Source organism: Geotrypetes seraphini, chromosome 10, assembly GCF_902459505.1.
Source record: "Geotrypetes seraphini chromosome 10, aGeoSer1.1, whole genome shotgun sequence".
In the NCBI taxonomy this organism is placed as follows: Eukaryota; Metazoa; Chordata; class Amphibia; order Gymnophiona; family Dermophiidae; genus Geotrypetes; species Geotrypetes seraphini.
The window spans coordinates 39,709,525-39,722,414 of record NC_047093.1 but is presented as its reverse complement, the minus strand read 5'-3'; the positions used below and the strand labels follow the sequence as shown (position 1 = coordinate 39,722,414).

Genomic DNA, 12,890 nt, shown 5'->3' with positions numbered 1-12,890 from the left:
CTTTGTTTGAACGATTAGTTTTTCCACCTCGCTGTCTTCACACTAACGAAAGTTTGTTTTTGCCTGTGATGTATATGTGGTAGAGTGTGGGTTCACCTCTCCAATTATCTGAGGCTTTTTCTTTCGTTTGTGAGACTGACCTGGTGTACAGCTGTTGTGGCCGTATCATTCATGGAGTGGATTTTTTTGCTTTTTATCATTACAGTGCTCCATGGGTCATTATTGAGATTGAGTTCCATTGCTTATTCCGAGGATAAACAGCATAAAATCTGTTTTACTACTTGGGATCTAGCTAGGTACTTGGAACCTAGGTTGACCACTGTTGGAACAAGAAACTGGGCTTGATGGACCTTCGGTCTGTCCCATTATGGCAATTCTTATGTTCTTAACTGAGGGGGCAGGAGCAGCTTCCTAGGAAGGAGGCGGAGTTCAAAGGTGATTAACAGCAATCCTGCAAGCAGCTTGCGGGTTCAGATACATAATTCTGTGGTTCAGGTCTACTAGGCACATCTATAAGAAAGATTATCGAGGTAAGAACCTAATCTTTCTTTGCTGTGGCTGAGCTCTGTCCATATCATAAAATATCCAATCATCCTTTAGAACTCAAAACACTTGGTTTGTGAGATCAAATATGTCTTTCTGCTGCCTAGAATGGAAGGGCTGCAGAATTGATCTGAGTCTCAGGATTGTATATTGTTAAAGCATTTTATTTTTACCAGTAATGTAAGGGTGGACCTTGCCAGCCTAGTGATCCTCTCTAGCAGGGCATCTTTCTTCCTAAGCCCTTCTCTTCCCCCCACCCCCCTTTTATACTAACGCTTGCTGTGTTTCTGTCCATGCAGCCTTAGGAAAATACAAAGGTATGGCATTTTATTTGATAGGTGGTATTGAACCACTGGCAGAATGTTTAAACATATATACATATATATTTTTATTTTCAATAATGTGTTATGTCCACAGGGGCAATGTACTTTGGGAAATATCGGAAAGAGCAAGGAAAGGAAAGTTTTGACCATCCTTGTTTTCTTAACTTGTACTTTTCACAGGTTTTATGGGGCTGTAGTTATGATTTCTCTGTCCGCAAAGAAGTCCAGAACTGGTTTGGGGTAGGAGTTAATCTGTGGTATGGAATAGTCCAGCTGATCACCCATATCATTACGACTGTCAGATCAATTGATGAACTGTTCAGTGTCATTTTGCAATGTCATAGCTGAATTTACGCACTGAGTAGTCTTTCGCCGATGCCTTAACATCACCCTCTTCACCCTGGCAGTATAGCCAGAAAGCATGCCAGAACAGGAATGCTGTCAATGTGTTCTTCATATCCAACATGTGTAATATTAGGGTAGTCAGTTATAGATCATGCATGCCACGATTCTTGTGCATGGAGGAATGATCCTCTATAATTGATGGCTCCAATATTTTAATTCAAACATCTGGATTCTTTCAGAAGTTATCTGAATATTTGCATTGGATGGGACTGTCTGGGAATATTCAGTGGGACTGTCTGGGTACCTATTGTTGAATATCCTGATAGACCGAATACATTTAGCTGAATCTTACCTCACTTGGAAAGTATCATGTCCACATGACGGGACAAATGAAAGACCTTTAGACAGTACCGAAACTTCATCTGCAGTCAGTTGGTAGTCAGATAAATTAATCACAGCGAGTTGTGTCTCGGACATGCTCAGGTGTTTGTCTGTTTGAGTTCTCAACTTGCACTTTCTTTAGCAACTCTCCAGACCAGCATAGGGTTAATCTTACAAGCGGGTATATATCTCATCATGACCAGCAGGTGGAGACTGAGACAAAACTTGGGAACTGTACATATCATGTGACCCCCCTCCCTAATTACCTCAGTCTGCCGAATAGCCAAGCAGAACTAAGGACTATATACAGAAAAACAAACAAGACTCTGAACAGGAGTATCAACAAATAAAAACAGAAATGCTGTTGGAAAATGCAAAGGAACAAAAGCAAATAGCAAAGGTCCCCACAGCTCGCCAGCCAAGCCACAGCTGCTGTTCTGAATCTCCCCGGCCCTAGAAAAATACTAGAAACCGAACAAAAAATGGAAATCTGCATGCAATAGACAGGGTGGGGTCCTATGCTGGTCTGGAGAGGCTAAAAGAAAGTAAATTAGCAGGTAAGAACCGAATTTCTCCTTGGCTTGACCCCACCCCCCTTGCCTCGAGGTTTCCAATTGGATCAGTTGGTTTGATTTCTTCTCCTTCTTCTGGATTGCCCCTCCTTCTCACTCTCATCATCAAAATGTGCCAATGATAATAAGTGTCTCATTGAGAGAGTCAAACAATGTGAAGTCTGTTCCTGGAGCTATGAGGCATGTATGTTGATTTTAAAAATTCAACCCAGCTCTTTTTCAGTTTGTAGAAATTTTGCAAGCTTTTTTTGATTTTTGAAGATTAACCTAACCTTAATTTTTGAAGATTAACCTAACCTTAAGCACCATTCACTGATTCTGATCCTAAGTATACAGCTTTAAGCTTAGAGCTGTTAATTGTTACCAAGCAATAATTGGCTATAATTGTTGTTAATTCTTGATAAATGGCACTAAGCATATAACTGCCATTAGTTGGTATTCTACAAAGCCGTTCAGCTGCAAGGTTGGTGTGGACCTGGAAGGGCACTTATGCTCGCAGGTTATAGAATACTATGCAGCTATCCCCTTAAATTCTATAAAAAGCACGGAAAATTGCATGTGCAAATTTGGGTACCTACCCTATTTGTGCATGCAATTTAATTGAATAGCAAGCTAATTAGCGCCAGTAATTAGCATTTCAACAAGCAATTATTGGTGCTGATTAGAATCAGTTACGCATATAAATTTAGACACATGTTAACAAGGGGGCACGGAAATGGTCAGGTCAAGGCATTCCTATAAGTTATGTGTGTAGTTATACAATAAGGGCATCCGTCCCTAAATTTATTGGTTTTTATTGGTGCAAATGGTGACGCCAAAATTATTAATAATAATAGCAGTTTATATACCGAAGGACCGTGAAGTTCTATGCGGTTTACAATGATTAAAAAGAATGCTACAATTGAGTAGAACTTACATAGTTGGAGGTTAGTGACTAACAGAATATGAGAGCGGTTGTTGTGGGAGAGATTGTGCGGATCAGCTACCTAGGTAATTCAAGAACAGATATGTTTTTAGGTGTTTCCTAAATTCACCATAGTTGTTTGTATGCCTAAGTAGTTTTTCCAGGTCTTTGCCCCATGATGCTGCTTGATATCAAGTTTCAAGTTTATTAGGTTTTTATATACTGCCTATCAAGGTTATCTAAGCGGTTTTACAATCAGGTACTCAAGCATTTTCCCTATCTGTTCCGGTGGGCTCACAATCTATCTAACGTACCTATGAGAGGAGATGTTGATGGTGTCTTTTAAATTTACATCCTCTAACCGGTGGGGAGACGAACTTTGGGTGTGAGCTTCTCTTATGTTTGTTGGTTGAGAAGGAGAAGAGGTCAGTTATATATTTAGGGGCTAAATCTTATAGTGCCTTAAAGCAGAAACATCCCAGCTTAAACTTCGCATGTGCCTCCATTGGCAACCAATGCAGGAGTCGGTAGGAAGGGGTTATGTGATCGGACTTCTTCAACCCCAAAATTAGCCTAACTGCTGCATTCTGCACCAGTTGTAGTCTCTGCAAGTTCTTCTGGGAGATTGCCAGGTGGGCGATATTACAGTAGTCCAGATGGCTTAGTATAAGGGATTGTACCAGAATTCTGAATGATGAAGCGTCAAAGTATGCTTTGATGGACCGAAGCTTCCAGAGAGTAAAGAAACTCCTTCTAACCAATGAGTCCACTTGGTCTTTCATGGTTAGGCCTTGGTCAAGTATTACTCCCAGAACCTTCATTGTAGGTTGGATAGGGTAACTGAGTTTGTTGATGCATAGTGATGTTTTAGTGACGAGTGGGTATGGCAAGGCTGCAAAGAATTTTGTTTTTTCTGAAGTAAGCTTCAATCTAAATTCAGTCATCCATTGTTCCATCAAATTTAGTACTTCTGTTGCCATGGGGGTAGCTTCAGAGAGAGAAGTGGCGAATGGGATAATGATTGTAAAGTTAGGTGTGGTTCCCGGGCACAAGTGCTAGTCTATAAACCGCGCCTAAATTTGTGTGGCTTATAGAATAGCGCTTTGTTTGGCGCTGACTTTTTAGGCGCCATATTTAGAATTTATCTCTGTATGTCTGTCCACAATTAGGCGCAAACATTTACTCCAGCCATTGAGCCAGTTTAAGTGCTCATGCGTTCTGTATCGGCAATTGTGCATGTAATTGCTGATCTAAAATTCACATTTAGCACACATCATCCTGGCACCTTACTTTAGGTGGTCTGTAGAGAATTCACTTGGAGACAATGCTAGAAACTGGGGAAGCTCTTTTGCAGGTGGATAATTATCTGACTCACTATTAACCCTTGATGCAGTGGCATGACCCAGATGGGCCCAGGCCTGCCCTGTTCGGGTTCAAGCCCACCCAATGGCAGCATATCTATGAAGTGGGAGAAGGAGAGATGGGATCTTCTGCCTACCCAACTGAGGTCCAGGCCTGCACAAAATTGGGTATCTGGCTGTGCCCATGCCTTGATGCAAGTGTTATGGATGTCAAAACATGTTGGGCTGCTTTTACAATTGGTTTTGACACCTAGACATATATAATACTTGGGACCACCTTTTTATTGTTCAATGAAATTTCATATGCCTTTTAAGCTGCCACACTATTCCTTTTGTTCTTGGGAATATATAGGACACAGATTTGAAATATTCAGGCATACTGAGGGTAATTCTATAACAGTGGGCCTAAATATAGATGCCCAGAGAGTGCCTGATTGGTGCATATTCTATAAAGGAACATCGGCGTCTACTTTCCTTTATGGAATATTGACTTAACATAGTATGCCAGCTGTAGAGCTGATTGTTCACACCTAGGTTCCGGTGATATGCATATAACTTACATTGTTCTTAGCACATAGGCAGTGCATGGGAGCCCAGGGCCCTCTTTTCCCTTCAAAGAAAACTAGGTGCCCACTTAGAGGTATTTTAGTACAGCAGCAATTGTGCTACATTAATACCAGACCAAACTCTTACTGTTCTTATTTAGTTATTTTGGAGATGTAAGTGTGCAGTAAAGCTTTGATGAATTTATTCATAAATGCCAGAATTCACCGGTGTATTTTGCTAATGGAGTTGGACCTCTTAGGGTTTCATTCTATTTAGACCTGTTTTTAACATAAAAGCAGGTAGCCAAAAGGCTACATAGCCCTTAGCACTGCAATTTTAAAATGTTGCCATTGCAAAACGTTAATATATGTGGGCATTACATCATCTCACTTATAAAGAGGGTGGATGGGCTAAATTTGAAGCCAATCAGAGCTGACAGTTTTCTAATTTAGAACTGACCCTTGCCAGTCCAAACAAGAGCCCAAACTTGAAAAAGATTATTTTTGTGTACAATTGTAATTTATGGTTGAAAGGCCCACTTCAGGACATCTCTCTAGAGGACACATATCCTAGTTCTTGGAACTGCTGTGGCAAATAGCCAGGCTTAAGAATGACTGCAACAAGTATATTTCCAGACAACATCCGTGACATTCCCTGAGAAGCAGGTTAACTAAACATCAAAATATATTGCTGAGACCTGCCACTGGAAATGGCTTTTGCCCTTAAGTCCCACCAGAATCCTTGGGTGCTGCCTATGAAGGACCCTTGCATGTTTCTGAAGTATTTGTGAGTTTGCATGGCTTTCCAGTGAGGACAATTTGCAGTGAAGCAAAGGCAGGGGGGTTGTCAGCTTTTTACTGTGTTATTGCTTAAAAGTTCCCATTGCTGTTAGAGACAACAGCTGTTTCACAATATGGGACGTTCAGGAGTGCTTGAGGCTGAGCTCCATATAACTGTGAAGACTAAAATATACAAAAAGGAAAAAAAAATCTTTCTACAGGACATACGTTTTGAGGTTGCTGGCATATAATTTTAACAGCAGTAACATGACAAGATAATTATGCAGGGTTGATTTGTTGGTACAGTTCCAGGCTTTCTTCAATGACCAAGCCACATTGGGTCCTCAATGTGTTTATGGTGCTGAACAAAATTTCCTTAGGCTTCCTGGGGATTCGTGTTTGAAAATACAGCTGAATAAGCATGTCTCCAGGAGAGAGATGGGAACCACAGGCAGGGGGTATTTATTAAGGCATGTTATGGCCATATTGTGCATTATTTTTTCCTTAACATGTGTTAAACAGCAGTAATGTGTTATATTACTGTAACACACATTAATATTAGTGACTGCAGGATACATACTAAAGAGATGTAAAAAGCTGGCTCTGTGCTTCCGGGCCACATCTTAAAGGGGCCAGGCAATTTAAGGTAAATGACCCCTTTCTCCAGTGCTCCCTCCCTCATTATTTTACCCCCCCCCCTTTTCAAAGAAGAACCCTCATCCTCCCATTGACTCCCCCCCCCCCCCACACTCACACTCCATGCCTACTGTCGAAATCCATGGAGCTCAGGAAGTATGGAGCAGGAATGATGCCCAGTAATTCCTGCCCCTGCAGACCTGGGGTTCACAATGGCACCAGTGACCTCTAGTGGTTATACAGTATAATCTGGTTATAACGTACTTGCTTATAACGGAACTTCGCCTATAGCGGACAAGGTCCGCTGGTCCCGGCCGAACATCATTATAAACAAACAGAAAATCATCGGAAATAGCAGACTCGCATATAACAGACTTTCAGATAGAACAGACAACTATTTTGGTCCCGAGAGCCACTTTTAGCTGTACTTTTCTTCGCCTACAAGGCGCGTGGCCTGCCGGTGATATAGGGCTCCTTTTACTAAGGTGCGCTAGTGTTTTTAGTGCATACACGAAATTACTGCGCACTAAACCGCACAGTACGCTTCTAGAATAACGCCGGCTCAATGCTGGCATTAAGGTCTAACGTGCGTGGCAATTTAGCGCACGCTGATCCACGCGTCAAGGCCCTAACGCACCTTAGTAAAAGGAGCCCCTAGTATCAAAATGCAGCCCAAAAGAAAATGACAGAGTATTTTACTTTCCAGTACAGTATGACATAATTCTTTAGAACATCTTTTAGTGTTCTGGTTTTGCAATCATTTCATGCCATACTTTTTGCTGAGTTTTGTTCTTGATGTTGCTGATATAGTTGTGCAGTGACTGTTGTTCATTGATTGAATGTTGTTTCAAGTTGACCTCAATAAAGTTTTTAAAAAATGCAACTCTGGATATAACGGACCATTTTTCCAGGTCCTTTGAAGTCTGTTATAACAAGATTATACTGTACCTTGAGACTAGCGCTAGGGGCTACCAGCACCATTTTGAATCTGACATAACATAGTAAATGACGGCAGATAGGAGGGAATCAAGATGGCGTCGGAGTGAGTCGAGCTATTAGGTGGCTCCTGCTCTGTTCGGCAATTCTTCAAGTTTTCTACAAGAAATTTACCTGTTATGCCCAAGCGCAGGGGAAAGCAGAGGAGTGTGCTTCCTGCCTCCTCTTCCACTTCATTGACTCGGCAAGCGGCAATAACATCTTATGCCATTCCAGTTGGTGAGGGCGTATCTGCTGACCGAGGAGGGCAGACCTCGGTCTTGGAAGGCGACGTTTCGCTTAGCCCTTTCGGGCCTGGAGTACCTCCGCGTCCCGGGATGATGTCGGGGACACCCTCAGACGTACAGGAAGCGCCAGAATTGACGTCTCTGGCGGCGCTGCAGGTTTCACCCCTGACCCCGGATGGGAATTACAGCTTGCTGACTCTCTTGCAGTCAGCATTGAGCTTCGGAGGATCTGGAAGTCAGCGGGAGGCTGGGAAGGTGGAGGCGGATCCCTTGGTGGAGTCCCCCGGAATAACTACCCCTGCTCCCCTGATTAAACCAGCGGTGATTGACATGGAGGCATTATGGAGTGCTATGGAGACTTTACACAAGGTATGCTCCCAAATTGTACTTTCTACACAAAATACTAATAGTAAACTTAATACTTTTGAAGAGAAACTTCAGCAACAGTCTAATAGAATGGACAAATTGGAGAAATCTGTGGCAGATGGGAAGATTACCACTAATTTACAATTCAAGGAGAAAGCTTTACTTGCCAGGAAAATTGAGAACTTGGAAAATGCTAATAGGAACCTAAACTTGAGATTTTTAAACTTTCCTATTTCCAAGTTTCAATCTCCCAGGGATCTATTTCAGTCCTTTTTGAATACCGTCCTGAAATTTCCTGAAAACAATATGCCACCATTACAAAAGATATATTACCTAAATTTACCAAAGGAGGACAAAAATAAAGGGAATGCTATACCAGGAGAATTGGATCTCACTGGTATGCTGGAGACATCTCAAGAAGATATAACGAATAGAGCCACTTTATTGGTAACTTTTGTCTTTCTTCAAGATAAGGAAGCAATTCTTCGCCTATTCTATAGGACTGATAAGGTGGAATTTCATGGATTAAAAATTTCCATATTTCCTGATGTATCTAAATGGACACAAGCCAGACGTAAGAAGTTTTTGGCTTGTCGTCAGTCTGTTTTGAGTTTAGGGGCAACCTTTCAATTACATTTCCCCTGTAAATGCTGTATTACCTATCAGAGTAATAGATATATCTTTTATGAACCCGATCAATTGCAGTTTTTTCTTGAAGGTAAAGTAACTACAAGAATTCCAGACACCTCCATGGAATCAGCCCAGCAGGCCATTAGTTAAATAAATCCAACTGCACTCTGTTATTTGTATTAATTTAGTTTATTCCCTGGAACCAACTACCCTTGGAAGTGATTGATTCCTTCTCCTCCCAGATTGTGGACTTTACTCATAGATACTATGTGATATTATTTTATAATTAATATTTGTTTTTCCTATTGGATTGTTAAATTTCCTTCAAGCATTGATTGAATGTTAACAATAAAAGTATAAATAAAAAATTATAAAAAAAAAAAAAAGTAAATGACGGCAGATAAAGACCTGAATGGTCCATCCAGTCTCTGGGGGAAGAGTCTACAGAAAGGTGAGGAGCATCAAGAAGTAGGTGATGATGAGGGAGAACTTTGGGACCGGTGGGGGGGGGGTAATTTACTGTAGATTGTCTGTTTCCTTTGAGATGCACTAAGATGCAGTAAAAACCCAACTTTTACTATGCCTTGAAAACTGTCCCCCTAGGTTTTTTAATCCTTGTTCCCCCCCTCCCCCCCATTTTTAAACAAATCTAATAGAAGAAGAAGACAGCCTACCATCATCCTTTATGTCTTTAAGGAAGTTCTGCTGTACAAAATTACAAAGAGTTATAGAACAATGTTTTCAGTTGAATCCTAGAGACACTCACTTGGATTTGCTGGGACACGACAATAGTTGAGGAGGAGATTTCAGGCAGTATGCAAACAAATAAAGTAACATACACCAGGAGTAAATGGTGCCCAAAGTTAGGTACCATTATGATCCGCGCTAAGGTAATATTCTGCAAAGGTATTCTGCATTGAGCGTCTTTTATAGAATACTAGCGTGATGCACATGAGCACGTATGCCTGATGTAAATATTCAAGCCCAGCTCATGGCAGTTATATGCACAAATGCAGGCGTTCTACAGTATAACATTGCTTCTAGTTTCTGGCAGTGCCTCTGACCTGCACATGCTCCTCCCATGGCCACACCCTGGAGTTGTGCGCGATGAATTTTAGGTGAACATGTTATAGAAAGGGTGTAGGACAGATCTACATGTAACTCCTAATTGCTACCAATTAAGTGGTCGTTAACTATACATAGTAACATAGTAAATGACGGCAGATAAAGACCTGAACGGTCCATCCAATCTGCCCATAAAGTTAAACCCATTTAAAAAAATACATGATTAGATTAACTTGTCTCTTCTTTGATATTTCTAGGCCATAGACTGTAAAGTCTGGTATTGTCCCTGTTCCAAATGTTGAAGTTGCCTTCCAAGCTCACTCCAGCCTATCCAGCTATCCCGTTGTTTGTAGGATATTTACCGTATAAAGTCTGGCCAGTTACATCCTCGTGTTCTATATTAGTGGAGTTCCCATTGATGCCCACCCCAGTAATTAGTCTGCACAGATCTGGGATCCATACTTAAATTTCTGCAACCTATACAGAATCCGGGGATAGGTCTCTAATGTATGCACACCTCTCTCTCATTCTTATTCATTACTGATGGCCAAAAGTGAGCCTGGTTAGCTTTGCCTCCAGGACAGAGTTGGGAAGCATCAGCTTATACAGTCAAATCCAATTTAATTTTTTTAAATTAAAACTGGAGTTAAAGACAAGTGCAAGTATTTATGTTTGTGATTAACAAGCAGTTTGAATTAGCTTTCTGATGTACCTGAGATTTTAAGACATCATATTTGTTAAGGATAATCCGTTTACCTTTCCCTTAAAGACAAATTAGTTTTCATATTTAAATTTTATCTTAAGAGTCAGCTTTAATGATTTGCAATCATCTTCATTTCAGACTCTAGTGGTGCTTAAGTAAGGCACTGCTAGGTGCCTACATGGAGGACGCCTAACTAAAATTTGTACGCAACCCAAATTGTCTTAAATAGCATAAATGACATGGCAATTGACAACACCATTGAAGTTAATTGAAAAAAAATTAAATACTATTCCATATGAGTCGCCTAAAGTTAGGCCTAGTTTATAAAGTAACGCTTATGCCAGAGAGATGTGCCTAACCTTAGGCGCAATCATTTGCACAAATGGAAGCCTGGTGCGTAACTTTGAGGAACACCCCTGATCCACCCATGACCCTTCCATTTCCACCCCCCCCCCTTTTTTGGTGTGACGCTTAATTTTAATTTCAGGTGCAGATCCCATAAATTTAAAATGAAAATCAATTAATGCTAATAATTGGCTCTCTTTTGGTAGGGCATCCCCCCCCCCCATTTGCGGCTCAGGGCCCCATCTGGAGGGCCTTCGCGCATGCGCAGACATCGATGCGATGATGTTTTGAATGCGTGTGATGTCATTGCGTCGACAGCCACACATTTCTGGATGCCCTACAGCTGCGGCACAAGGTTTATTGTGCTGCGGCTTCCGGAAGTTTGCGAGGCACTGGCTCAAACACTATGGAAGATCGAAGACAGAGCCTTATCAAGCCTCTGAGCATTGCAGTTGAGGGGCAGTAGCCTGCTTGGAAGAGCTCAGCATTCGTAGAACGTGCATTGTTTAAGATGGTTCATAGACAAAAGCGCGCACCGACAAAGGCATGCCGAGACAACTGAGAGCAAGGCGGAAGCCTGCGCCGAAGAAAAGCAATTTTTTAAGGGGCTCCGACGGGGGGGTGTTCGTGGAGAACCCCTTCACTATATTGAATACAGATTGCGCCGGCGTTGTGGGGGGGTTTGGGGGGTTGTAACCCCCCTCATTATACAGGAAACTTCATTTTTTCCCTATTTTTTAGGGAAAAAGTTAAGTTTTCAGTATAATGTGGGGGGTTACAACCCCCCAAACCCCCCCACAATGCCGGCGCAATCTGTATTCAGTAAAGTGGTGGGGGGGTTCCCCACCCCCCATCGGAGCACCTTAAAACACTGTTTTTCTTTGGCGCGGGCTTCCGCCTTACGCTCAGTTGTCTCGGCGCGTCTTTGTCGGCACGCGCTTTTGACCTGTCACCGTTTAAGATTGTAATTTTTTTTCCACCCTTCTCTATGCTTATTCTGATGTGTTTTGAGTTTCCATGGAGGAGCAGATTTCATTTGGTGGGCTTGGGTTTAAGCAGCGGCTGGAATCTTAGAATTGGGCACTGGTAGGTGAGGCCGGTGCTGCCTTGATACGCTTGACTATGTGTGCTTTTCTTTAACCTGTCTCTTTGAAATGGTAATAAAGAACAAGGGAAAAATCTGCCGAGACAATGTACAAAAATATACACTATTCAATGTCATTTAGCCTCTTTAATTCCTCGCTATAGTCTATCAGGGCTTCAGATATGCCATGTGGTCACCAAACATTTTCCATGGTTGCCAAATGGAAAATGACCAAATGGCATATCTGAAGCCCTGATAGAATATAGCGCGGAATTAAAGAGGCTAAATGACGTTGAATAGTGTATATTGATGTGAATGGTTTATCAATGTCTGACTTCTGACTGCGGGATATACTGAGACAATGTACAAAGCACAGGATCTTTTTTTGAAGTAGATGCGATATAGTCATCCCAATGTTGGTGTGTAGCAGCAGGATCAAATTTTTTGGCACTAGTTGTTTTAGATTTGATGTGTCCTGTTCTGATGCCCGTGGTTCTCCATCTAAGAGATTCTTTCCATTCCGGACCCCTGAAGAAGGAGTGTTTCTCCGAAACACAGACCCTGTCGGGTCCTGCATCTCTATATATGAGAACCAACATTGGGATCACTGTATTGCATCTACTTCAATAAAAGATCCTGTGCTTTGTACATCGTCTCTGCAGGTTTTTTTCCCCCTTGTTCTTTATTGCCCAACTTTTTACTGCAGACCAGTTGGATTGTTTTCCTTGTTTCTCTTTGAAATGGTAAGAAATTGTCTTTGTGTTCCTCTAGCATGGGTGTCAGGGTGATGGACACCTCTTGGGTGGCCCGCAGAGGCTCCTCCTTAGTTCGAAAAACCTCCTCTACCCCGCCTACCATGCAGCCCCCTGCGCCACCTTCTGATCTGGCTGCTACGCCTCAGTCACCTATTGCTGAGCAGGTTCTCGATAGTGTGGCTCCTCCCTCCCCCACTCCTCCTCACATGGCCTTACAGCCAGGGCCTGAATATACCAGGTAAGCATGGGTTGCAGCTGCTGTTGTGCCCTCTCTCTCTCTCTCTCTTTCAGTATAGAATTTCTAAGTAGGCATTAAGACAGTTTCTGCA

The 12,890-nt window shown here is 42.0% G+C and overlaps 1 protein-coding gene across 7 annotated transcripts in view; it reads left to right on the top strand.

Annotated features, from left to right (window-relative positions):
- ARHGAP44 (Rho GTPase activating protein 44) overlaps positions 1-12,890 on the top strand; it is a 232,785-nt gene that overhangs the window by 172,504 nt on the left and 47,391 nt on the right. For 5 of the 7 annotated variants that reach the window (XM_033961793.1, XM_033961798.1, XM_033961797.1 and 2 more), the window contains one exon: positions 12,578-12,799. The exons of the other annotated variants lie outside the window; for them this stretch is intronic. In XM_033961793.1, the coding sequence (XP_033817684.1) occupies positions 12,578-12,799 (222 nt within the window). The remainder of the gene's footprint in view (positions 1-12,577; positions 12,800-12,890) is intronic. 7 annotated transcript variants of the gene reach the window in all.